Source organism: Panthera tigris, chromosome A3, assembly GCF_018350195.1.
Source record: "Panthera tigris isolate Pti1 chromosome A3, P.tigris_Pti1_mat1.1, whole genome shotgun sequence".
Classification (NCBI taxonomy): Eukaryota; Metazoa; Chordata; class Mammalia; order Carnivora; family Felidae; genus Panthera; species Panthera tigris.
Window position 1 is genome coordinate 26,679,353 of NC_056662.1, and position 27,425 is coordinate 26,706,777.

Here is a 27,425-nt window from a genome sequence, read left to right on the forward strand (position 1 = left end):
CTCCCTAATTAGGTTTTGCTTCAGCTAATACTGATCAGTCTGCCTTTACTGAATCCCAGCATGGATAATTCATGGCTTCACAGAGTCTAGGGGCTGGAAAGATCTTTAATATCATGCAGAGCAGTCAGCACCAAAGGCATTATTCCCCCCTGAGAAATCCCTCTGTGATGGTCACCTGCCAGGGAGCTCACCACCCTCCCCCTACCTCCCGATGCAGCTCATTTGTTGCGGGATCGCTCTATGAAGCAGTCATCCCAAAGGTATACATTAGGTGACTACTGTGTGCTGGGCATTATGCTATAGCCGTGACCCAGACCTCATGGAGCTTTCACAGCCTAACCTGTGTTGAGCTAAAAATTTGCCAGCCTGGCTCTGGCCTGTAGGGCTTCCTAAAACAAATCTGATCCCTGGGCCCCAGAGCAGCCCTTTGGGTAATCTGCAGCCAGTGAGCAGATCCCCTCGAGGCGTCTTTTCTCTGGCATTAAGGCACCCAGGTAATGCAAACTGTCATTTCCCTCTGTTCTTCTCGGAGCAGGGCCAAGTTGGTTAATGTGATGTTCTCTGTACAATGCAGGGGCAGGCAGGGCTGTCGGGCATGGATGGGCAGGCTGTCCACTGCACAAGGGCTCCCCGTCATGGGGCCAGTGGGAGCTGAAACTCAGCCCCCGCTCTGCCTGCTGTGCTGTGTGCCTGTTTCGGGGTTGTGTACGCCCAGAAGATGGGGTGCCCGCAAGACCTGGGAGTACTGGTAGCGTTTCAGGGGAAGCCACATGCGCACAGCTATTTGGGAGAGCAGCAGTGTGCATAAAGGGCTTCCCACAGTTCCCAGCTACCCACAAGACTTACATTCACCTCACAAAAGATGACCCAACGTAAACAGTGAAAAAGTCACTCAACTTCATTAGCCTCAAGGAAATGCAAATGAACACCCCAAGAGGATGCCACCCTATACTGCCTGAGAGTGGGTAAAACTAAAGACCGACAACAGCAAGTGTTGACGAGGCTGTGGAGAAACCAGAACTCACAACTGCTGGTGGGCGTGCACCAAAGCTGGACATAGGCATCTGCTCTGACCCAGAAACTCCTCTCCTGGGCACCTGCTCGGCAGAAACCCGGGCACCCGTGGACATGTACAGGACGTGTAGCACACGATTCACAATAGCTCCAACCTTGAAACTCCCAAATGGACAAGTACGCACTCAACGGAATCGTGTCGACAATGATGATGAACAATGCACCGACCTGCGTCAGTGTGGATGAGTCGCCTGAACACGATGTTGAGGGAGAGAAAGCGGACGCAATGGAGCCATACTGCGTGATTCCAATTACACAAAGTACGAAAGCAGACAAATGAATCCATGCTGTTAGGGACCCGAGGGGTGGTGAGTGGGAGAGGGTCGGAGGGGAGCTGCTGAGGGGCTGGCAATGCCCTGTTTGCAGTCTGGGTGCTCGTTACTCAAGTGTGCTCGCCTCGTGAAATTGACCAAGCTGTGCCTCTGTGACTGGGGCGTATTCTGCTTACTAAACTTCAATTAAGAAGTTTTTTTAAAGACTCCTGCCTTTGGGTCTAGGACCCCCCACCCCCACCTTCCCTGTAGCCATTCCCCTTCCTTCTTTCTGGCCGGCAGAGCCCAGCTCTCACACGGAGGCTGGAAAGACCAGATACCTGTGTGGTCAGCCTCCCATGCAGCTCACGGGAACCATGCGACTAGTTTTGGTCAATGAGGCCCAAAGAGACATCGGCTTGGGGCCTTGGGGCTTCTGAGAACGATTTTTTTTTCCTTGTTAACAATATTGGGGTGGGCGCCTGGGTGGCTCAGTTGGTTAAGTGTCTGACTCTTGATTTCAGCTCAGGTCATGATCTCATGGTTCGCGAGATCGAGCCCTGCATCAGGCTCTGCTGATAGAGCGGAGCCTGCTTGGGATTCTCTCTCGCCCTCTCTGCCCCTCCTTCCCTCTCAAAGTAAATAAACAAACAAGCATTTAAAAAAATACATTGGGGTTGAGGAAGAGGAGAAAGAGAGGGAGGGAGCAAGAGAGGAAGGGAGGGAGAGAGAGAGAGAGAGAGAAAGAGATGTTTGCCTCCTTTCCTTCCTTTGAATGCTACACTCTGGGGAGGTGAGGACTATAACTGTCACCAATGAGGTGACGAGTCTGATGGAGGAAAGCCAATACACTGAGGATGCAGAGTAATGACAGAGAAGAAAGATAAGGAATGTGGTCTTTTCACAGCACCACTGAGCACATCCCCCAAACCTGGAACTTCCTACCTCTGGCTTTCTTGTTATATGAGGTGATAAAATGCCTTTATTGTTTGAAGCATTGCTAGTATGTTGGCAAACACGCCTGTTCCGGGAGATGCCCTCCTAAGGGAATAATCCTCAGGGTGAAAAGTAAACTTCCTGCTTGGTGATCTATCAGGGTTGTTGAGGCTGGAAACCACCACCTGCTCCCTAGCTCCAGCAGACTGTAGTTTCCAAAAACAATCACAAAAATATTTCCACTCCCATATGTTTTCCCAGAACCTTGCTACCTCCACCCTCCATCAAGAGGTAAATTCAATGTCCCGCCCCGAATCTGGGCCAGCATTTGGGACTGTCTCTACTAATTGCATATGGCAGAAGTGACATTGTGTGGATTCCAGTGCTGGGTCCTCCAAGGCAACACAGCTTCCACACAGCTTTCTCTTTGGGGATGGTTGCCCTTGGAACCTAGCCACCATGCCGTGAGGAAGCTCAGGTCACATGGAGAGGTCCATACGGAGGGCAACTGAGTCTTCCAGCCCTCCACCCTGGCTGAGCTCCCAGCCAACAGCCAGCACTGACTTGCCAGCCCAGTGAGGGAGCCAGCTCGGAAGAGAGTCCTGCAGCCCTCACGGGAGCCGTCCCAGTAGATGCTCAAACAGCAACGAGCCTTCCCTGTCAAATGCTGCCCAAACTAGCGTGAGCTAATAAATAAGACAGGGTTTTCGTTTCAAGCCACTGAGTTTTGGGGTGCGGGAATAGGACCAGCACACTGACTTTAGGGGAATGGTTTCTAACAGTGGTAACCAATACTTCTCAGATGTTTTCTGGGTGCCAAGCACAAAGACTTATGCCCATGAGCTCCTTAAAGCTTTACAAAGAATCTTCTATGTAGGCATTAACGTTATCCCCCTTTTGCAGCCAAGGAAACCAAGGAACAACGCCAAGCACTCTGTTCAAGGTTACCCAGCCTGTAGGTGACAAACCCAGGTAGTTAATTTTTTTTTTTTTACATTTATTTATTTTTGAGAGACAGAGAGAGATGGAGTACAAGTAGGGGAGGGGCAGAGAGAAAAGGAGACACAGAATCCGAAGCAGGATCCAGGCTCTGAGCTGTCAGCACAGAGCCTGACGCAGGGCTCAAACTCACAAGCCGTGAGATCATGACCTGAGCCAAAGTCAGACGCTTAACTGACTGAGCCACCCAGGCGCCCCCCAACCCCCACGGTCAACATGGTCCTACTGTTGGGACTATCAATCTTACTTGATAATCTGGGAGTAAAATATTATTTTTATAAAAAGATATGTTTTCAATTGGAAAATAATATGAATGGATTGTTGGGGCGCCTGGGTGGCTCAGTCGGTTAAGCCTTCAACTTCAGCTCAGGTCATGATCTCACGGTTTGTGAGTCTGAGCCCTGCGTCGGGCTCTGTGCTGACCGCTTGCTCAGAGCCTGGAGCTTCGGATTCTGTGTCTCTTTCTCTCTCTGCCCCTCCCCCACTTGTGCTCTGTCTCTCAAAAATAAATAAATGTAAAAAAACATATATATATGAACGGATTGTTAGAATGAACCATATTTAGATTTTGTACCACCTGTGGCCACTCATGGCCCTCGATGCCCTGCCCCTGGGGATCATTTCTCGTGAGGCATTCGTTGTGTGGCATTCACTGGGTGTTACAGATGTAGTTGGTGGTCCACTCAGCAACGCCAAGTATGGGAAAAAAATTCCCTTTTTTCTCTGCCAACAGAACCCCATTTGCGTATTTGTTTTTTAATGTAAGCTCTACACCCATCGTGGGCATTGTATTCACGACCCTGAGATCAAGAATTACCTGTTCCACCAACTGAGCCAGCCAGGCGCTCCCAACAGAACCTCATTTGGATCACCTCTTCCTGGTGGCCCTGCCCTCTGCGGGGTCTGATGCCCACGGTGGTCCCATGCCCCCACCATGTGACCGGTTCAAGCAGGGCCAGCAGGATGCCAGGGGAAGTCTACTGCAGTGACCTCTGGGGAGTTTGTGTCTTCTTCAAAAGGGACACACAAGACCAGGGTGTTCCTTCAATCCTGTGGCAATAGTGGAGGCGTGAGGAGGTGAAGCTAGAGCTTGGCAGCTACATTGTGACCAAGAGTAGCAGCCAGCCCGCTGGGGTGGGAACCGATGATGATGTCAAGCTGCCCTATGATGTTGAATCATCCCTGGAAGCGACCTCTCATCATTAAAGGAAATGTCCTGGGGTCTGTAAACTCGAAAGAGAAGAAAGTTTTTCATCCTAACCAGATTTTCCCACTGCTTCCCATTATGAATGCAGACAACAAATCCTAGTAGTACTAGCCAAGCCTGTGACTTTACTCTCAGAAGAAATCTCGGTTATTTTTAGATCACATTAGAGTTGCTGCAGGTGTCTCAAAATATTGTTTTTGCTTGTGATGATTTTGAAAGTATGGTAACAATGGGGCCTGCTGTTAGACTCTCACTGTTAATGAAAAGCACATATATTGTTACTGTTACTGCATACAGATCATTTAATAGTTTGTGTGGCCGTTGTGAGAACATGCTAGCAGGTCTCCAACTGCGGAAGGTGCTGGACTGACCGCCAGCTTCTACTACCGCAATCCACGCTCCACTTGTGGGGCCCCGCCTGCAGGGGACGCTCCTGCCACGGACGGAGGACAGAAGGGGCCTTGAAGGCTGGCCCACTCCCTGGAGAGTGGGGCCTCCTCTGGCATGAGGCCTCCCCCAGGCCTTGCTGCCCGGCCTCTAGGTGCTTCTCTTCCTTCCCTCTCTCCCTCGCTGGGGTCTGACTGCCGTCCAGGCTCCCCCCACCCCCTCCCCCAATTCCTCACGGGCAAAACTCCTGGCATGTTCGTTTGTTTCTCAGAGGACCCAGACTAACCGGTTGATAACTGTTTTTCAATAGAGTTGCTTCTTTTTATAACCAAATTATTTTATCCTTTTAAAAACACTATTTTGTGACCGTGTGAAACACTATTTTTTAAAAAAAAATTTTTTTTAACGTTTATTTATTTTTTGAGACAGAGAGAGACAGAGCATGAACGGGGGAGGGTCAGAGAGAGGGAGACACAGAATCCGAAACAGGCTCCAGGCTCCGAGCTGTCAGCACAGAGCCTGACGCGGGGCTCGAACTCACGGACCGCGAGATCATGACCTGAGCCGAAGTCGGCCATTCAACCGACTGAGCCACCCAGGCGCCCCTATTTTTACCAGCCCTCTCGTTTGGGCTCCCTGTAGTCGTGATTTCTGTTATTTGCTGCCCAAGGCATCCTGCCGACCTCCTGCCCACCCAGAGGGCCTGAGCTGGTAGGAAGGGAGAATGTTTCGATGGCAAGTAAGTTGGGATCGATGCAATTTTTACATCAGTTAGACTTTTAAATGGCAAAGCCAAGGGCTTGTTCTTATACTCTGAGATGGGCTGGGGCTCAGGCTTGGTGGGAAGAGGGGTCCCTGCAGGTGGCAGGGAGGGGATGATGCTGCTTACTCCCTTCTGAGTCCAACTCGCCCCGCCCACCCCCGCATCGCCCCTGCTCTGCTGCCCGGAGTGGAGTTGGAAGCTGAAGAGTCAGCAGGCCCTAGGGCACCGTGCAGAGGAGATGCCAGAGGGAAAAGGCAGGCCAGTGGCTATCCTGACCCGCCGGCCATGGCAGCTATGTGAAAACTCTTGTGTGTGGGTGCACGAGGACAAGCTGGCTCACAGAGACAGGCCTTGTGGGAGGAGTGGAGGGATTCGGGATTTTTTCTATTTTCTGAATTTGGAGTAATTTTTTTTTTTTTTAACATTTTCCCCACCCCGAAGGATCCAAACAACAGGATCCCAGAACTAATACTCCGTCCCAGCGGTTCATGGTTCTGTGGCTCCAGAGAACCCTGGTTGCTCTACCTGGGAAATTGTTAGAAATGCAAGTTCTTTGGCCCCACATCAGGCCTACTGAATCAGACCCTGGGGGATGGGAGGGGGGCTTTAATAAGCTCTCCAGAAAATTCTGATGCACTCTCAGTTTTGAAAATGATTCCGCTAGGGTCTCACTCCTCAAAGTGTGGTCCGTGGACCAGCAGCAAGGGCCTGACCTGGGAGCTGGTTAGCAAGGCAGACTCTCAGACCGACCCAGACCTGCCGAATCAGTCTCTGCCTTTAACCAGGTTGCCTGATGATTGTGGGCACATTTGGGCTTGGGAAGCACCGACCTCGTGCTTTCCAGGTGTCGCCTGGAGTCTTGGAAATAACCGTAAAAGCGGTCAGTGACTGGACACCTAAGTGCCAAACCCTTTATATAAATGTGTATAACCGCATTGGATTCTCTCGCAAGCCCGGCAGGTAGGTGCACTCATTAATTCCATTTTATGGATGAGGACGATGAGGACGCAGACTTAGAGGGGTTGAGGAACCTGCCCAGGGCTTATGCGTGGCGGGTACAGAGTTAGAGCTCAGAGCACCCACTCCCGGCTCCCCACACCCCAGACAGGGCGCCACAGCTATTCAGGAGCAAGGACACACGCACACAGCCAAGATGCCTCCTCTTAATTACAGCTGTCTTGTGTCTGCCTCTAACAAAGGCCGTGGGCTGGGAAAGGAATCAACTTAATATGCAATTGCTCATCCCAATTAGCACAAATTACCATTTGTCTGAGAGGCTAATGTTGGGAGCTGGGACCGCCCTGTGGCTTGTAGTCTTCCTGTGCCTAACGAACCCCTTCTTCTCCGGCTGCAGAGGAGGGGACAGGTGCAGGAGGTCCCGGGGTCAACGCTGGCTGGGACCCAGTCGGGAGGATCCGTCGTTTCTGTCTGGCACGTCGATTCCCCCTCCAAGCAGCTGTGCTCTTGGTTGAATGTGCATATCGGCCAACACCAGGTCTAGTCCCCAGCTGCACGAGGAAGGGCTGCCCCCCACGTCCTCCCCCCAGCTCCCTTCCTGGGGCCTGGCACGGTCCCAAGCCCAGAAAATATTAGGGGGCTTTGATGATACCATTCAAGGCTATGGTGGCTTTGTGGTGAGAAACCAGCCCTGGCACGAGGAACAATTGAGGGGCTCATAGGTGCTCTGCCGCGCCTGCCCTCCACTCAGTTTCTTGATCCCCGAAGGGCTGGCTACCTCCGGATGCAAGGCTTTCATGCATGCAGTCCCTCTTCCCAGAATGCTCTTCCCTACCTCTGTCCTTCGCCAGGCTGACTCCTCGGCATCCTTCAGGCCACAGTCAATATTTCTTGACTTTCAGTCAAAGTCAACAATTCTTTTAATAACACTAATAACAATGGCAGCTATCATTTATGGAGTGCTTAAGGTATGCTCTACCTGTGTTAATCACACCACAACATTATGTGACAGGTAACACAGTCTCACTTTGCAGATGGGAAAACTGGGGCACAGACAAGTTAAGTAACCTGTCTGAGGTCACACAGCAAGGAAGTGGTACAGGCAGTATTTAAACTAAGGGATTTGACCTTGGAGCCCAATCTCCCTTCAGAAAAGCCTGCTGGGCAGCAGGGAACCTCCTACTGTTTCCTCTCTAGTGTCACTTAGAACAACCGTACTCACACAGGTATCTTCTGTATCGTCTGCACTCAAGGAAGGTAGAGACCCACTTCCAATTTGCTGAGGGCTGTGTCCCTAGCACCTACTTCTATGCCTGGCATGTAGCCAGCGCTCGGTAAACATTGTGGAATGCTTGAATAAATGGGTCGCAGTCTCCTCATCTATAAACCAAGGTAATATTGGGGCGCCTGGGTGGCTCAGTCGGGTTAAGCGTCTGACTCTTGACTTCAGCTCAGGTCATGATCTCATGGTTTGTGAGATCAAGCCCCACGACAATCCTGCTTGGGAGTCTCTCCCTCTCTCTCTCTACCTCTCCCTCCACCCCCTGCTCTCACGCAAGCGCACACACACTCTCTCTCTCAAAATAAATAAATACATATTTAAAAATGAAATGAAATAAAATAAAGTAAGGTAATATCTCATCCCAAAGACCATCTGGAGAATCAGGTAATGCAGGCAAAGCGCTTGGCATGGCCTGACTGCCACCATTTTCTCTCATGTCAGGAAGAGAGGTGGGGACCTGAGCTCCAGCAAGGCTCTGGATTCTCTGCCCTGGTGTCCTGAGGATACTTTTCCACCTAGTAAACATGTATTGAGCACCTACTGTGTACTAGCAGTCATAGCTGCTGGGTTCAAACACTGCAAAGAGGAGACAAAGCTCTTCAGCGGAGGGGCACCTGGGTGGCTCAGTCGGTTAAATGTCTGACTTCGGCTCAGGTCATGATCTCGCAGTTTGTGAGTTTGAGTCCCGCATCAGGTTCTGTGCTGACAGCTCAGAGCCCGGAGCCTGCTTCGGATTCTGTGTCTCCCTCTCTCTGCCCCTCCCCCACTCACGCTCTCTCTCTGTCAAAAATAAATAAACTTAAAAAAAAAAAGCTCTTCTGGGGAGGCAGATGGTGCACCTAAGGCTGAAATCCCAGGCAGGGGTTCTGCCATGAAGGATCCCTGCTGGTGCCTGGGCAGCCCTCCCTCCCACTGCCCCTTTCCTCTGGTCCCCTGACTGGGCACCGGGCACTCACAGGCTTCATGATCCAGGTGATCCCCGGGTTTTTGCGGAACTCTTCCACGAACAGGTGGTACTCGCATGGCATCTCAAAGGTTTTGGGGAAGAAGTCGCACTTGGCTGCCTCCAGCTTCCCTGCCTCGCGCTCCAGCTGCTTCCGGAACCGCTTCAGGTTCTTCACCATGTAGTTCTTGCGTGTCAGCTGGGCGGCGGGATGGGTGGACAGGCTGTTAGGGCTCGTGCCCCCTGCCCTGCTCCACCTCCCAGCCCCAGCCATCGACACTGCCTCCCACAGCCTCCATTCTCGGCCCACGAAGTAGCAATAACAGTAAGAGTAACTTTGAGAGCCTGCTATTCTATAACCATCCCCACTTTACAGGCAAGAAAACTGAGGCTCAGAAACGCTAAGTCAATTGCCCAGAGCTACCCAGCTAACAGAAGGCACAGCCAGGACTTGACCCAGGCCTGTCTGACTCCGAAGTTCATGTTGCTAACTTCTAAGCTGCACTAACCTTTTCAAATCTCAGCAGCTTTGGCTCCTCCAGTGTGATTTGTGATCTGATTCCTCCCGGACCTCCCTCCCAGCTCTAGACTCCCAACTGCTCAATCTGTCTCTTCCCTGAAATCACCATATGGCTCAAGCATCCTGCTCCTGCGGCCCTTGCCCCCCAAGCCAGGCTGCCCCTCACATCTGTAGTGTTGACATGCCCACCAGCCTGTGACCTGAGTCCCCACCCCAAGATAGCCTGCTGCTCGGGTATTAGATCCTTACCCTCTCACATCCTTTAGCCCATCGTGTATCTTGTGCACATGCTCCCCACCTGGCATGTACCCCAAACTCCCTTACGCTTTTCCATTCTGCTCCTTGCACTCCCGTGCCAGCCCCTGCTCGTTGCGACATCCAGTGACATGAAGTGGCCGACTCAGTGCCCCCCCTTCCCCCGCCACCACCAGCCCACCCAGCTCACCTCGTAGTGGTTTCGGAAGTGACTGATCCGCACGTGTTCGTCCATGTAGGTGTGGTCAAAGTTCTCCCGGAGCCAGCTGACGTCACACCAGTAGAAATCCCAGTCCCCTTCACTGGGGGTGGGTGGAACAAAGGTCATGAGGTAAGGACCTCAGCACTGCTGAGGGCCTGGGGCCCATGGAGGTGCCCCTGAGGGACAAGCAAGGTTCATAAGGAGCCTCAAGGGGGTGCCATGGGCCAGCCCTGCCCACAGTGTGCTTCGCTAGGCCAGAGTGAGAACGGGAGAAATATTCCTACACAAATCCAGGCTGCCGGCTTCCTTTGGGTTCCCTTTGAACAACCGGGGTATCGGCCACACAGGGTCCTGATGCCTCCTGGCACCTGTCGGCGGGAGTGAGGAACAGCCACCAAGTTGGGACGTACCCTCTCCAGATCACAGCCCCTACCTACCACTGCCTACGGCCCATGGCAACCAGCCAGCCTCACCTGATCAGGTTACCTGCCTGGGCTCTAGAAGCATCTGGGTTGCCACCCCCGGCCCACATCACCAAGCAGAGCCTCCCGATAACATCTGTAAGCCCTTCCTTGTCCACAAAGCCCTCCCCTCACTGAGTCCTCAGAACAGCCTCAAGAGGTGACTACAATCATCCCTGGAGCCCTCAGTCGAGGAGAACCTCGCTCGCCCAGGGCACAGCAGCATCAGCATTCCTACCCAGGCTAATCTACCGAATCCGATGCCAGAGCTGGGGTGCAGAGAGGAGGTGCTTGAAAAGGATGTGACAGGAGAGAAAATAATGCCACCACCGTTGCTTCCAACATGGTTTTTTTGTTTGTTTTTGTTTTTTTAAGTTACAAAATTACAGCAATAACCGAAGACTAGACTCCAGTACCAGGCAGTGGGAATCACGGATTCATCCATTGGCTCATTTGTTTCCTCATTCACCGAGAGGGTAGAGATGCACCTGGGACTCTGCACACAGAGCGACTGGGTGCAGTCCAAGCCCTGACAAGCCAAGTGACCTCCAACATGGCACTTTTTACTCTTCCATGCCCAGGTGTCCCGTTTTCCAGCAAATGGGTATGATAATAGCACCTCCCAGAAGAAGGTTTGCTGGACGATTCGGAGGTCAGGCGTGTAAACTGCTATAGTAAAGAGTGTCTAACGGGCTCAGCTATTGTTATGCAACAACATTGACTGAGCACCAGGTCAGGGCAGCTGGTGGCCCTCCCCCCTCCTATCCATTCTCCCCCTTTTGTCTACAGTAATAGAATTCCCAACATTTACCTGGGGAAATGTAATCCACATTTTCCAAAATAAAAGCTACATTTTCCAGATTCTCTTGCAGCTAGGCTAAGTCTGGCCAACGTGAGGGACTTCTGGGCTGTGTCCTTCAAGGGCAGGGCGTGTACTTTCTTGTCTCCCTCCTACCTACTGCTGCTCGCCCTGTGGATGCAAGACTGGAGCTTCACCTTAGACCGTGAGAAGGGCTTCACTCAAGGGATGGCAGGATGGAAAGACGGAAACAGGTGGCTCCAAATTTCTATGCCGTCTCTGAAATTCCTACACCTGGACTTTGGTGGGAGAGATAAATAAACTTCTGGTCCGTCAGAGCCTCTTTTGCTTTGGGTCTCTGTTATATGCAGCCCAACCTTAGCCCTCACTAACATTAGCACCTGCTATGTGCCAGACATTGTTCATCTCAGCATCCCCAGGGCCCACCATAGAAGAGATGTAGGCTTAGGGGTCAAGTAACTCGTTCAAAGTCACAGGACTAGTAAGTGGCCAGGGACGAGCAGCCCTTGACCTCGACCTGCCATCCCTAGAGGATTCAAGCCAGCTAGTTTGTGACGGCTGCACTCCTTGATTCTCCAGAGAGCTCTAGGACCCTGGCTACTGAAGCGTCCAACTGAACTGGGAGCAACTCCCACTCTGACACATATGTGCTGTGTGACCTCCAACAATTGGCTTGATCCCTCTGAACATAATCATATCTTGCTGGATGGTTCTAAGACTTAGACAAGGCAGAGATGTCGTCTGTAATGTGCCTGATACACTCGGAGTGCTAAATAAATTTTGGTCCCTGTCACAGCCAAATGGGACAAGTCCCAGTAGCCACCCACAGGAACTGGGAGAAAACAGAGGGAGACAAGGCCTGGTGAGTCAAAGGGAAAGAGGGCCGAGATTGGCAGGGGGTGGGGATGCGTCTTACTCCTTTACTTCTACCCAGCCCGGCCTGTGGCGAAGGACATCCATGAGAGTATTCATGAGAGTGGTCTTGAATCGGATTGAAGCTCTCTGCTCTCTGCAAGACAGGGTGACAGATCGCTCGCTCAGGGTCACGCAGAAACCTGTGCGTGGATGTTCACAGCAGCTTTATCCAGAATAGCCCGAAGCTGGCAACAACCCAGATGTCCTTCAGTGGGTGAATGGTTAAATAGCGGTCCATCCATGCCATGGAATACTGACTTAGCAATAAAAAGGAGTGAAATATGTGTACATTCAACCTGCATGCATCTCTGGGGAATTATGCCGAGTGAAAAAGGCCGATCCTAAAACGTTCTTATATACTGTACAAGTCCATTTATATAGCTTTTCTTTTGAGAGAAAGAGCATGCACGCACATGCAAGTGGGGGAGGGGGGTGGCAGAGAGAGAGAAGGAGAGAGGGAGAGAGAGAATCCCAAGCAGGCCCCTCATTGTCAGCGCAGAGCCTGACGCGAGGCTCCAGCCCACAAACTATGAGATCATGACCTGAGCCAAAATCAAGAGTTCTCCGCTTAACTGACTGAGCCACCCAGGTGTCCCTATATGACTTTTTGAAATGACAAAGTTATTAAAATGAAGAACAGATTAGCAGTTGCTTGGGGTTAAGGACAGGGGGGAGGTGGGATTGTGGAAGAAGGCAGAGGGAGGAGGAGGAAGTGGATGTGGTCATAAAATGGTCATATTAGGGATCAGTGGTGATGGGAACTTTCCTTATCTTGACTGTATGGATGTCAGTATCCTGGTTGTGATACTGCATTGTAGTTGTATTCTCTGTTACCATTAGAGAAAACCAAATACAGGGCACATGGTAACTCACTATATTATTTCTTATACTTTTTTTTTTTTAAGTAGGCTCCTCACCCAACATGAGGCTTGAACTCACAGCCCTAAGATCAAGAGTCACATGCTTTACCAACTGAGCCAGCCAGGCACCCCTCACTATATTATTTCTTATAACTGCATATAAATCTACAATTATCTCAAAGTAACTATTTAATTAAAAAAATTAACACATCATTAGAAGTCTGGGTAATGGCTACCTTTGTGGGGGAATGATAGAAAGAGAGCATGAGTGGGGTTTCTGGAGTGTTGGTGATGTTCTGATTCCTGATATGTGGGTGTATTAAGTTGACGAAAATTCACTGAGCTATAAACTTACGACGCATGCACCTTTCTGTATATACAACAGAACTCTGTAACAAAATACACCACGAATAAAGCTTAAAGGACTGGCTACAGATTAAGACAAAATATTTGTAATGCTTACAATCTGTAAGACATTTGGACCAAGTACATAATGAGCTTCGACAAATCATTTTTAAAAAGACAAAAATGCCTAAAGGATTGAACAGGCAATTCATAGCAGGGGAAACGTACCAGTAAGCACGAGAAAAGATTCTCAACCTTCCCGACAATCAAGTAAACGCAAATTAAAACATCGCAGGTTATAGTAGAAGAGGATGCGAAAGACTCTCAGTCCTACTGAAGCAGGGAGGGGGAAAATGTGCAAACTAAACAGCACACTTGACTATGGGGCTAGTGGGGAGCAACGGACAAAAGAAAACCTGAACTGATTCCAGAGAGAAAAAAGCCCTTAGCGGGGAGCAGAGAGCTATAGCAGGTGTCCAGGTCTGGGGGGGCGTCTGAGTTTGGGCAAGGGGAGGAACGAGCCAGCCACGGAGAAGCAGTCACCAGGAGAAAGCAGCTGTGCTTGGACAAGAGGGAGGGCGGCCAAACAAATCAAAATCTGGAAGAGTCCCATTCCGAAACCAAAGCAGACCGAACCGAACCAAAACAACATTGCGGCAAATTTGCGTAAGAAAGAAGCAGTAGAGAACGTAGTAAAGCAGAGAGAAAACCCATACTCCTGCACAATGATGTGGTGTGGGCATTCTGGCAGCCCTGCCAGATCGAATCCAAAAATGAACCAAAAAACAACCCACAAACAAACAAACACACAAACACTGAACTGTAGTTCAACCCCCTTCCGGGGCAAAGGCTCAAAATGGCAGTACAGGAGGTTGGGCTTGGGGCCAAGTCACTGTAATTAAAGCTTTGGCCCAACCCATGTTCCACTCAGCTTTAGGAGGAATCAAATGATCGGCCCCTAACCCTAAGTAGTGGTCAGAAGAAAGGGCTTACGGTCTCTGTGGAGTGGAGAACAAAGGCAAAAGAAAAAAAAAAAGTTAAATTTCTTTACCACTTATAGCACATTGACAAGTCCTTGAGACAGAGTGACCTTCCTCCAGAAACTCGACTGCCTCCATGTTAATACTTTGCTAGAGATAAAAGGCAACCTTAGCTTGACATTAGCCTGACCTCTAGGATCCTGTAAAGAAAATCCCTTATCTCTACCTCTCCCCCTGCCCTCCGTAACCAAGATATATGTTAGCAATCGTCCTCCAAACACATGGCCCAATGACATCCATCTGAAGGGTCTCATGACTCAGGTTTTACTAGACCGTTGTAAATGACTGTATCCTAACAACAGCTAGCCCCTCGAGGTCCTGGAAACCTTGCTTCCAAATTCCTTAGAGACTTACGTTATCCCAAACCCAATATAATCAGCCACTCCTCACAACCCCAGTGCATCTGTTGTTTGTTTTTTTTTTTTAATTTTTAATGTTTATTTATATTTGAGAGAGAGAGAGAGAGAGAGAGAGAGAGGGAGAGAGTATAAGTGGGGGAGGGGCAGAAAGAAAGGGAGACACAGACTCCAAAGCAAGCTCCAGGCTCTGAGCTGTCAGCATAGAGCCTGATGTGGGGCTCGAACCTACAAACCCTGAGATCATGGCCTGAGTCAAAGTCAGATGCTTAATTGACTGAGCCACCCCAGGCGCTCCCTGTGCAGCTCTTCCTGCCCATACATCCTGTCGGCATGCCTTAATAAACCACCTTTTTGCACCAAAGATGTCTCAAGAATTCCTTCTTGACTGTTAGCTCCTAAACCCTAACATTTTCACATCATCTGGAAAATCAATCGATCTCTCTTTCTACTCACATATCCATTTTGGTACATCTGAATCTCCATCAGGGATAATTTTCCTTGACCCTGAAGCACCTTCTTTAGTGTTTAAATACATGGCAAAGAGTCAGAGCACCTGGGTGGCCAGTCGGTTGAGCATCTGACTTCGGCTCAGGTCATGATCTCATGGTTCGTGGGTTCGAGCCCTGCATCAACCTCTGTGCTGACAGCTCAGAGCCTGGAACCTGCTTCGGATTCTGTGTGTGTGTCTCTCTCTCTGCCCCTCCCCCACTCGTGCTCTGTGTGTGTCTCTCTCTCAAAAAGAAACATTAACAATTTTTTTTAAATACATGACAAAAATAACAGCACAAAGGACCAGAGGGGAGTAAACAGAGCAAGCTGTTCTAAGGTTCTTCCATTGTGCACAAAGTGGTATAATACTGATTCACATTAGACAGTGATGAGTTAAGGATGCGTTTTGTAATTCCCTAAAACAGCAGTTCTTGGTGGGTGGTCCAAGTAGTCCTCAGGGTCTCCGAGTCTCTTCCAGAGGTACACAAAGTCCTCCCTTTTCCAACTACATACATTTGTGAGGCTGGATTTCCTTCCTCTTCTTCAACCAAAACAACATATCACAACAGATTGAATCCAGAAGGTTCAGGAAGCCAAATGTTGTCTATTAAGCCAGACATTAAAGAAATACACAAAGATGTGCAAACATTTACTACTCATCATAATAAATTTGGAGGAGGGAGAATACGGTTATAGTTCGTAAAAATGCATCATTTACACTACCAGGTAATGAGTCCGTTATTGCTTTCTAAATGAATTAATAAAAATTTTTAAATGTATCATTTTAAATTTCTAATTTTCGAAGTGTTTATGATAAAAGTTGACAAGAGTCCACAATAATTTTGAAGTAGAAAATTTGAGCTCAAATTTTAAGAACCCCTGCTATAAAGTAGTAAAGTAAGGAGTATTTAAACATGAATCCAAAACAATGAAGAGACCCAATTTTAATATCCATCAGATCGGGGGAAATGTTTAAAATCAGACAAATACCAAGTGTTCACAAGAATGTAGAGAAATGACAATTATCCTATAATGCTGAGGGAACTGTAAATCGGATAAATCTTTAGAGAGCAATCTGGCAGATTGAAACTGTCAGTTACCATTCAGGCACATTAGACTGGCAAAAACCTAGACGTCCAAGTTCGGCAACAATGTGCTAAAATGGAAACTCTTCCTGTACTGGTAGAAGGAACTCTGGGGAACCACATGGCAGTATTTAGTGAAACTGAACTTGCACATAGTCTATGGCCAGCAATTCCATCCTAGCTCTATACCCTAGATAGATACCCTAGGCATTATATGTACACGGATGTTCGTTTGTAATTATTACTATTTTGTACGGAAATAACCTGCAGCACACGGTTGGTGGCCCACCCTTGTCCCTTGGACATTCTCCATTCCTGTGCACGCAGTCAGTTCAACCAGTGCTTAAAGCAGGTCCCAAGTGCCCTTCCCACACCAGCATACAACTAATGACGACTGGAGTTGATGGGTAAGTCCTCCAGTTCCTCAAAACTCAGTGGGGACGAGTCTGCAGTATTCTGTACTATCTCCTAGGACCCCAGTGGGACTGAGCCCCACCGGCCCACCACAATAACCTGTCTGTAATGCCCCGTTTATTGGTTTCCTTCCCTTGGATGCCTCGCATCCCCCCTGCCCTGCCAATGCTTACTGAAATCACCTTCCAACTTTCCAAATAAACTACTTGCTCACACACCCTTGTCTCAGGGTGTGCTTTCTAATTCTAATTCAATTCTAAGGCCCAGCCAGAAGACCTCTCAACAGGAAGCAGATAAATAACTTGTGGCTTACAATGGAACACAGATAGTAGTCAAAATGCATCCAGAGCTACGTGCACCAACGTGGATAAATACTGAAAATAGAATTTTGTGTGACAAAAGCAGGGTGCAGAATAATAACACGATAACGTCACTTATGTAACTTATATTCCTAACCATTCATGCAGCTAGGGGTGTCCAGGCGACACGATTCTGGTAAGATAAAAACATAAGATGGCTAAAGAGGGTGGGTTCCTGGAAAGCACTGGTTCTTTTGATGAAAATAAAGAAAGATGGAGTGCCTAGGTGGCTCAGTCGGTTAAGCAACCAAACCTTGGTTTTAGCTCAGGTCATGATCTCAGTTTCATGAGTCCAAGCCCCACATCGGGGTCTGTGCTGGTAGCACAGAGCCTGCTTTGGATTCTCTCTCCCTCTCTCTCTGCCTCTCCCCTGCTCACGCTGTTTTGGTCTCTCTCAAAAACAAATAAACCTTAAAAATAGAAAGAAAGAAAGAAAGAAAGAAAGAAAGAAAGAAAGAAAGAAAGAAAGAAAGAAAAAGAAAGAAAAAGAAAGAAAGAAAGAAAAGAAGGAAAGAAAGAAAGAAAAGAAAGAAGGAAGGAAGGAAGGAAAGAAAGAAAGAAGGAAGGAAAGAAAGAAAGAAAGAAAGAAAGAAAGAAAGAAAGAAAGGAATGTGGCTTGAGACTTCCCTCGCCACTCCTTCCCCCTTGATCATGACATGAAGGCTGGAGCTGTAGCAGCCACTTAGTGTCCAGAGGGAAAAGGTCAAGGCAATCACAGAGACGCTAGCTCTGAGAGCGTTGAACCACTCTGCACCCGCCCTCTTGACTCTTCGTTATATGAGGAAAGCAAATATAATTTGTTTAAAGCTACTATTAGTTGGGTTTCCTGTTACTTGTAGCTAAACACATTTCTAATTGGTGCCTGACCCAATAAAATAGACCCTGTTAACTGAAGTGCCCTTTTTTGGCTGGGGTGGGAGTGGGTGTGTAAGTTTAGGGTCAGGACCCAGACTAGAGCTGAGCTGCTCTGTGGAAGAGAGTAAGAGATTTGAAATTGGTGGCAAAGGTCTCTCAGTACGTACAGAAAGAAGGCAAAGTCGATGGGCGCTGCACGAGAGGTGGGGTCAGAGACCACACAAACCCTCCTCAGTGGTGACATGGCCAGATGTGACTTTAGAAAGAATAGAAATACCTAATGAAACAGAAGTATCGAAAATATGCGCCACGGCGTATGTGGTGTAACTTCTAACTTCTCACGAAAAACCTCCAGCGAAGTCCACACCGCTCCCTCCTGCTTTGGGCATCGTGGGCCCTGGAGCCCAACAAGCTCTGCCACTAACTGATCCTACAGGCTTCAGCAAGTTACCTACTTAGCCTCTCTGGGCTTCAGTTTCCCCATCTATAAAATGGACACAATAGCAGTATCTACTTCAAAGGACTGTGGCAAAGATTCAAAGAGATAAAACAACTAGCCTGGCACATGGTAAGTGCTCAGTGATTGTTTGTTATTATCATTGTCATTACTGAAGCAAAGAAGAGGGGGTGGAGAGATGGGAAAAGGGAAGGAAGGAAGGAAAGAAGGGAGGGAGGGGGGTGGGAGGGAGGAGAGAGGAGGAATTTAGTTCTGCGTTTATTAGATTGCGTGGGACCACTCACCGCTCTTTTCCCTTTGATAATCCATGGCCCTTGTAATTTTGATTCTGTAATGAGAAAAGGAAAGTGATGTAACTGGTTCTGCACATCCACGCTGCCTTCCCAGCTCAACTTACCGCAGATCTTAAAATGCTGAAACCATCCGATGTAATATTGCCCGATGCTGAGACAAGAAGGACCTGCCTGGCCAAGTTCACATCGGTCAATATGTGCCCAGCAACTTGGTCCTTGGGATAAATCCTCAGGTATTCAAGGGCCCACCTCATAGGATTGTTCCACAAGCATGACCAGTAGAGTGAACACCTAGTTTTCAGCGCTCCAAAGGTCCAACCCCAGTTTTGAGGGCTGAGTTTTAAGGGCTGAGCTCAGCAGGCTCTGTGAGAAGGAGCTGAAACATGTTTGATTAGATCCACGATCCAGGAGTGGACTGAGTCAAAGGCTCGGAGCAAAGTTAATCTCTTGCATCCAAAATGGGCCTTTCAAATCCTCAAAGCAGAGTGGGTATTACTTTGCTTCTACCACGTCTAAAACAGTTTGGCCTTCAGTCCTGGCAAGACTGATCCCTAACGGCAGGTATGAGAAAGAAATCAAAATTGGCCTTGTGCAGGATGACTTCTGTAGCTTAGACAGACTTGTCATCTGCATTTGTTTTCTATTACTGTATAACAAATTACCACTAACTTAGTGGCTTAAAACAGCATAAATTTATGTCTTGCAGTTTCCGCTGGCCAGGAGTAGCTTAGCTGGATCCTCTGCCCAGGTCTCACAGGGCTACAGCCAAGGTGATGGCCTGCGTTACGTTTCTCATCCAGGGCTCGGGGTCCTTTTCCAAGACCATCCAGATTGTTGTCAGAATTCAGTTGTTTGGGGCTGCAGGACTGAGGTCTCTGTTTACTTGCTAGCTGTCGACTGGGGTCTGCTCTCAGCAACTAGAGGCCATGCAGTTCCTTTCAACATAACCCCCTAGGCAGTTCACAACATGGATGTTTGCTTTCTTCCAGGCCAGCAGGAGCTCATTTCTCTGACTTCCAACCCTTTCCTCTCCAAGTCAGCCACGATAGAGTCCTATGCCATGCACAGTAACAATCACGGTAGTAACTATCCCATCAAATTCATAGACTCCACCCACACTCAAGGGGAGGGAATTACAAAAGGTGTGTCCATAAGGGGTGGGAATCTTGGGGGCCATCTAGAATTCTGCCTACCACACCATCGTATCCCTCAGAGGGATAGGGACAGTGGAAAGGGATAGAGAGTACTGCTTTATGAAACAGACAGAAACTAGCCCCCCACAAAAGCAAATGAACTCTTATCTCAGTCATATACACAAGCCCCTCCAAGTACCCCAGGACTAGTCAGGTGTCCTACTCTTTTTTTATTTATTGTATCTTTTATACTCTTTCATGTTTTCAGTTCTATTTTCCATCAGTTTATCCAGTTGCTCAGAGTATTTGGTTGAAAAATTTTTCCTTTCCTCATTGAATTACATTGACTCTTCTGTCAAAATTCAGTTAACTGTGTATATGTGGGTCTGTCTCTAGACTCCATCTTATTTGCTTATTTATCTACCCTTATGTCACCACCACACTGTCTTAATTACCATAGCTTTCTAGTAAATCTTGAAATCAAGTAGCATAGGTCCTCTAACTTTGCTTTTTTTCAAGATTGCCTTTGCAATTTGGGGTCATTTGCACTTCAATATAAATTTTAGAATCAGCTTGCTAATTTCTACAAAAAAAAAGCACGTTGGGATTTTACTGGGATTGTATTGAATCTACAGATCATATTGAGAAGTGACATCATTATGTATTGAGTCTCCCAATCCCTGAATATGATCTATCTCTCCATTAATTTAGCTCTTCTTTAATTTCTGTCCACAATATTTTCTACTTTTCAGTACAGAAGTCTTGGACTTTTTTAAATGTTTATTTATTTTGAGAGAGAGAGAAAGCACAAGCGAGGGAGGGCCAGAGAGAGAGAGGGAAAGAGAGACTCCTAAGCAGGCTCTGAGCTGTCAGTGCAGAGCCTGACTCAGGGCTCACAAACTGTGAAATCATGACCAGAGCTGAAACCAAGAGTTAGACACTTAACTAATTGAGTCACCTAGGCACCTCCATTGGACATTTTAAATTAAATTATTTCATAGGTCTTTAATTTTGTGATGCTAATTTAATTTTTATTTTTATTTTTATTTTTTTAGGTAGGCTTCATGCACAGCATGGAGCCCAGCTGCGGGCTTGAACTCATGACCCTGAGATCAAGACCTGAGTTGAAATCAAGAGTAGAATGCTTAACCGTCTGAGCCACCCAGGTGCCCATGTGATGCTTTTTTAAATAGTATTTTTTACAATTTCATTTTCCAATTATTTGATGATAGAATATTGTGGTAGGCAGAATAATGATCCCCCAAAAGATGCCCATGTCCTAATATCCCAGAACCTGTAAATATGTAACATTGCAAAGGAAAACTAAAGTTGCAGACATAATCAACTGACTTTAAAATAGATTATCCTGGATTATCTGAGTGAGCCCAATGTAATCACTTGTTTTTTGTTGTGAGATGGAATTTAAAGAACTGGGGTGCCATGCATGAGAGAACACGGGATAAGAAGCAGGCTGGTGGGGAGGAGGGTGGATTCTAGAGTAATTCATTTCCCTTCTTTGGGCCACATTTTCCCCCATTTTAAAGTGGGGGGGGGGGCGCTGGCCTGTGCACTCCTAGAGGACAGGGACTTATGTGATTCACCTCTGTGTCCTCCTCACTGGTCAGCAGTGGGCTCGGTTTGGAGAAGCCATTGATTAGCGTTTGGGGATGAATGCATTACGAATGGATGGATAGGTAGGCAAACAGGAGGCGGGATGAATAGATCTCTAAGAGCTTTTCTAGGTTCTGAGGTTGCCCCCAGGGCCTCCGAAATCGCTGAGTACAGTTTAGAATCCCACATTTTCGTAGCTTTCCCGCCAGCAAGCCCCGGCTGCGGACTCGCGCAGCATCTCGGGCGGCGGCGCGAGGCCAGCCAGGGCTTGAAGTCTTTTCTCTGAATTCATTTTCCTCCTCCTTGTCCGGAATCACTCCGCGGGGACTCCGGGCACCGCGCCCCGCCCCCCCCCCCCCCCCCCGAGTCTGAATCCCTCCGCGGCCTCCCTCCCTCTCTCTCGGGACGTTGAAAACATCTGGACCCCGTGGCACTCCTACCTTCGGGCGCGACATGATACGATTCCACAGGACCAGACCCAAACTGCCACCTCGCCGCGCGCGAGCCCCTGCGTCCCGTTGCCAAGGCGACAGAGGGTGCCGGGATCCGCCGTGCTGATTGGATGAGCCGAGGCGCCTCCTCTCCGCGCGATTGGTGCGCCTGACCCGGGGCGCGGGAAGCTCGCGCGCCCCAGAGGCCCAGATCCCCCTATTCCCCGGACCTTTCCCTCCCAGCCCGTAGCCTCCGCGACCCGGGGGCGCACCCGGCGGAGACTGGCTGCCTTTCGCAGGCACTTACTGCGCCTCCTCCAGCTACGTTTCGCTTGACCTAAGAGCACCTAGCCTGAAAAGTGGCCAGTCTTTGGTAAATGCAACGGCACTGTTTCTTTACTCGGTGCCTAAGTCAGTCACCTTGTCGGTTGGTCAGTTGGCAACGTGGCCAGGCACTCCTGCTTTTGCTCAGCCACTCTCTCTAATTCTTAGGCACCAACTCGATGCCAGGAGTCACCTCAACGCCTGCTGACCAGTCTGCTAGTGCCTATCCATAACAATTCATTCTTGGCACTGCAGCTAAAGAGCATTAAAAAAAATTTTTTTTTTGTTTTTAATGTTTATTTTTGAGACTGAGCCAGAGACAGAGTGCACGTCGGGGAGGGGCAGGCAGAGGGTGACACAGAATCTGAAGCGGGCTCCAGGCTCTGAGCCATCAGCACAGAGCCCAACAGGGGGCCAGAACTCAGGAACTGTGAGTTCATGACCCCAGCCAAAGTCTGCCGCTTTACCCACTGAGCCACTCAGGCGCCCCTATAGAGCATTCTAGAACACGAATCCCATCGTGTCTCTACACTACATATAGCCTGAAGTAGCAATTTGTTTGCCATTGAACCCTGTATTGACTCCCTGCCTTTTCCTGCCTCACTTCTCCACTGTCTTGGGATCTATATACCAACCATAACTGATTAGAAACTGTTAAAAAAATGTGTTGTTTGTTTTATACCAACAAAATATAAGTTATGTAGGAATATATCTAATAAAATATATGCAAGATGCTTCATTAAACAACAAATTATTAAGCCTCTAGTCTTTCTTTTAATTTTAAGCCTCTAGTCTTAATGGCATGCCTCATTCTTGACACTGAGGATACAACAATGAACAAAACCAACAAGCAACTGCCCTTGTGGAGTGTATGTTCTCACAGGGAAAATTACAAAACATTGAAGGACATTAAAGAAAGCCTGAATAAATGGAGGAATATACCCTGTTCATGGACTGGAAAACTCAATATCAAAAAGGTATGTATTTTCCCAAATTCAGTCAGGATTTTTGCGAAACCGTCTCAACCCAAGAGAGGCAAATATCAATGGAATAATAAGGAGATCCTAGAAGCAGACACAGGTGTCTGTGTGCATGTGTGTGTGTGTGCATGTGTGCGTTATAACTTGATGTGCAATAGAGGTGGCATCATAAGTCAGTGGGGAAAGGATGGGGAGCTCAGTACATAGCGTTGAGAAACTGGCTTTCTGTAGGAGTGAAAAACAGATGCCTAATTCAAGCAGGTTAAAGAATAAATATGGCAAACAAATACTTCAGGTTATTAGAAAATATACATATATATAATATTTTATGATGTCATGGTGGAGAAATATTTCTTAATAAAGCACAACTCAGCAGAAAAAATCTGTGACCCTCTCACAATCTAAACTGCCATACAACAAAAAAAACATTGTAAGTTCAACTAAAAGACAAGCTACAGGGGTGCCTGGGTGGCTCAGTCGGTTAAGCGTCCGACTTTGGCTCAGGTCATGATCTCACGGTTTCATGAGTTCAAGCCCCGTGTCGGGCTCTGCGCTGACAGTGCAGAGCCTGCTTGGGATTTGCTCTCTCTCCCTCTCTTTCTGCCCCTCCCCAACTAGCGCTCTCTCTCTCTCTCTCAAAAATAAATAAAGGTAAAAGAAAAAAAAAAGACAAGCTACAGATGAGGAGGAAATATCTGCAACACATATAACAAAGGACCAGTACTCAAAGAACTACAAACTCTTAAGAAAAAGACTACTCTTACCTCACAAAAGAAAACTGGACAAAGTACATGAATAGAAAACTTTCAGCAGAAGAAACTCAAGTAGCCAATAAGCAAATTGAGATATGTAAATCAAAACAATTATAAAATATTATTTTAAACACGTCATCTAGATAAAAATAAGAACATTTAAAAAAATTTTTTTAACGTTTATTTATTTTTGAGAGAGAGAGACAGAGCATGAGCGGGGAGAGGCAGAGAGAGAGGGAGACACAGAATTGGAAGTAGGCAGGCTTCAGGCTCCGAACTGTCAGCACAGAGCCCGATGTGGGGCTCAAACTCATGAACTGCGAGATCATGACCTGAGCTGAAGTTGGACACCTAACTGACTGAGCCACCCAGGCACCCCTAATGTCAAGTATTTTTAAGGATGTGTGGAAATCAAATCTTTATATGCTGTTGGTACAGACACACTTTGGAAGGCCATTTGCAATATCTCATAAAGTTGAAAATGCACACAACTCACAACCTGATTCCACTACTGGACATATATTCTAGAAGCTCTCTGAATACAGCTGCACAACCTGGGGACTATCACTTTGAGGCAAGACGTCATCCTTCCCTAAACAAATTCTCATCCTTGTTCATAGGTTATATGTACAAGGATGTTCATTGCAACATTCTTTTTTTTTTTTTTTTTAAGAGAGAGAGAGAGCCCAAGCGGGAGAGGGCCAGAGGGAGAGAGAGAGAGAGAGAGAGAGAGAGAGAGAGAGAGGGAGAGAGAGAGAGAATCCCAAGCAGGCTCCACACTCAGTGCAGAGGCCAATGTGGGGCTCGATCCCACAACCCTGGGGTCATGACCTGAGCCAAAATCAAGGTTGGGTGCTCAGGGAGCCTGGGTGGCTCAGTTGGTTAAGCATCTGACTTTGGTTAAGGTCATGATCTCACGCTCGTGAGTTCAAGCGCCGCACTGGGCACTGTGCTGACAGCTCAGAGCCTGGAGCCTCCTTCAGATTCTGTGTCTCCCTCTCTCTCTCTCTTCCCCTCCCCCCTCTCAAAAATAAATAAACATTAAAAAATTAAAAAAAGAGTTGGATGTTCAACCAACTCAGGCACCCCAAAACATTCTTTGTAATCATAAGAAATACTAGAAACAATCTAAATGTCCACTCCTAGCGAGATGGATTAATAAAATGGAATATATTCTAATAAAAATACTATAATGCTAAAAATTAATGTTCCAGATCTGTATCAACATAAAAATAACCCCAAACTTACTGTTGAGTGAATAAAAGAGACTTGCAGGATGACAAATATTTTTAAAGGTTGAAATTTGTATTAATTATAAACATACAAAAGTGTATTCTACATACTTATGGATATATTGGCATTCAAAGTTTAAAAATACTAGAAAGATGCACACCAAACTCACAATAGTGGTTTCCTCTAGGGAGAGCGAAGGAAGAAGGGAGAGGAGAGGAAACTCCAACTGCTTTAAGTTTATTTGGAACATTTTGTTTTATTTAAGCAACACAGTTGAAGCCAATTAGCCAAAGTAGTCTTATCCGGATTTATTTTTTGGTTTTTGCCATAATAATAAAAGAATGTCAATACTACCATAGAGGAAGAATTTTAGGATGCTTTGGGAATGCGTAACTGTGGGGTCTAACCATCTTTAATTGGAGTCAGCAGACTGGCGGGACGAAATGGGAGCTAGTCTGGTAAAGGGGATGGGAAGAGCATTCCAGACAGAGGGAATGGCATGTGCAAAATTGGAAATCAGAGAGAGTGAAGCATGTTTGTGGAAGTGAATGCCGATCAGTGACCAGGAAAGTTAGGGAAGAGGGGAGAGATGAGGCTGCCAACCCTGTATGTTTTGCTGTTTCCTTTTTTGTTGTTGTTATTGTTGTTGTTTTTTACAAATGTGGAAACAGAGCCCTAGTGAGGAGAACAGAACCCGGGCTTCCTAACTCCCTGTCAGTTGCTCCAGGCAAATCATAATGACAATGGTAACAATGAAGATGTTTTATATGCCTGTCTCTCTACGAGGTACTTGAAATATGTCCTCCTCGGGGCACCTGGGTGGCTCGGTCGGTTAAGCGTCCCACTTCAGCTCAGGTCATGATCTCACGGTCCGTGGGTTCGAGCCCCGCGTCGGGCTCTGTGCTGACAGCTCAGAGCCTGGAGCCTGTTTCAGATTCTGTGTCTCCCTCTCTCTGCCCCTCCCCTGTTCATGCTCTGTCTCTCTCTGTCTCAAAAATAAATAAATGTTAAAAAAAATTAAAAAAAAAAAAAAGAAATATGTCCTCCTCATCTTACTAGACACCTATCGAGGTTTTTCCTTCCTGTGTTACAGCTGATGATACCGAGACTCACAGAAGTTAAGAAATTTGCTCCAAGTCACAGAGGCAGAAGCCAGATCCCACAAGGCCTTGTGTGCTATGCTAAAGAGATAGAGCTTTTTCCTAAGGGCATTGGCCAGTGTATGATGTTCCTATTGTAGCTGTAATTAGCACAAACTCAGTGACCTAAAGCAACACAAACACGTGAGTTTACAGGGTTTTTTAAAAAATGTTTATTACTTTTGAGAGAGAGAGAGAGAGACTGCACAAGCAGGGGAAGGACACACAGAGAGACAGAGGGAGACACAGAATCTGAAGCAGACTCCAGGCTCCGAGCTCTCAGCGCTGAGCCTGACACGGGGATCCAACTCATGAACCCGTGAGGTCGTGACCTGTGCTGAAGTGGAGCCACCCAGGCGCCCTGAGCTTACAGTTTTTGAGGTCAGAAGTCTGAGGTGGATTTCATTAGGCTGAGATTAAGGTGTCGGCAGGGCCGGGTTCCTAGGAGGCTCTAGGAGAAAATCTGTTTCCTTGCTTTTTCCACCTGCATTCCTTGGTTCATGGCCCCCTTCCATCCTGAAAGCCACCAATCCTACCACTCTGACCTCTGTTTCTTTTCTTTTCTTTTTTTTTTTTTATAATATGAAATTTATTGTCAAACTGGTGTCCGTACCAAACCCCGTGCTCATCCCAACAGGTGCCCTCCTCAGTGCCCATCACCCACTCACTGTCCCCTCCCTCCCATCCCCCCCATCAGCCCTCAGTTTAGTCTCATTTTTTAAGAGTCTCTCATGGTTTGCCTCCTTCCCTCTCTGTAACTTTTTTCCCCCCTTCCCCTCCCCCATGGTCTTCTGTTAAGTTTCTCAGGATCCACATAAGAGTGAAAACATATGGTATTTGTTTTTCTCTCTATGACTTATTCCACTTAGCATAACCCTCTCCAGTTCCATCCACGTTGCTACAAAAGGCCATATTTCATTCTTCCTCATTGCCAAGACCTCTGTTTCTATCGTCATACCCCCCCAGACTCTATTCTCCTGCCTCCCTCTCTCTTATAAGAACCTGGGTAATTACATTGGGCCCACCCAAATAATCCAGGACAATCTTTCCATCTGATGGCCAGCTCATGAGCGACTTTAATTCCATCCACAGCCTTAATTCCCCCTTCCCATATAACATAACATATTCACAATTCCCAGGAATCAGAGCATGGACGTCTTTGGGGAGATCGTTATTTTGCCTACCACAATGAACCACACTGAAGTATTTTTTTTTTAATTTAATTTTTTAAAGTTTATTTATTTGGAGCGAGAACTGAGATGTGCTGTACGTGTAAGATACACACTGGATTATG

General features: G+C 47.6%; 1 protein-coding gene across 2 annotated transcripts in view; it reads right to left on the reverse strand.

The window, feature by feature from the left end:
- TTLL9 (tubulin tyrosine ligase like 9) overlaps nt 1–21,785 on the reverse strand; it is a 41,471-nt gene extending 19,686 nt beyond the window's left edge. For both annotated transcript variants that reach the window (XM_042980671.1, XM_042980670.1), the window contains exons 1-5: nt 21,713–21,785; nt 18,520–18,563; nt 11,974–12,066; nt 9,765–9,876; nt 8,813–8,998 (exon numbers count right to left, since the gene is read on the reverse strand). In XM_042980671.1, coding sequence (XP_042836605.1) covers nt 8,813–8,998; nt 9,765–9,876; nt 11,974–12,066; nt 18,520–18,563; nt 21,713–21,727 — 450 coding nt within the window. In that variant the 5' untranslated portion in view covers nt 21,728–21,785. The remainder of the gene's footprint in view (nt 1–8,812; nt 8,999–9,764; nt 9,877–11,973; nt 12,067–18,519; nt 18,564–21,712) is intronic.
- Between the last annotated feature and the right edge of the window lie 5,640 nt (nt 21,786–27,425).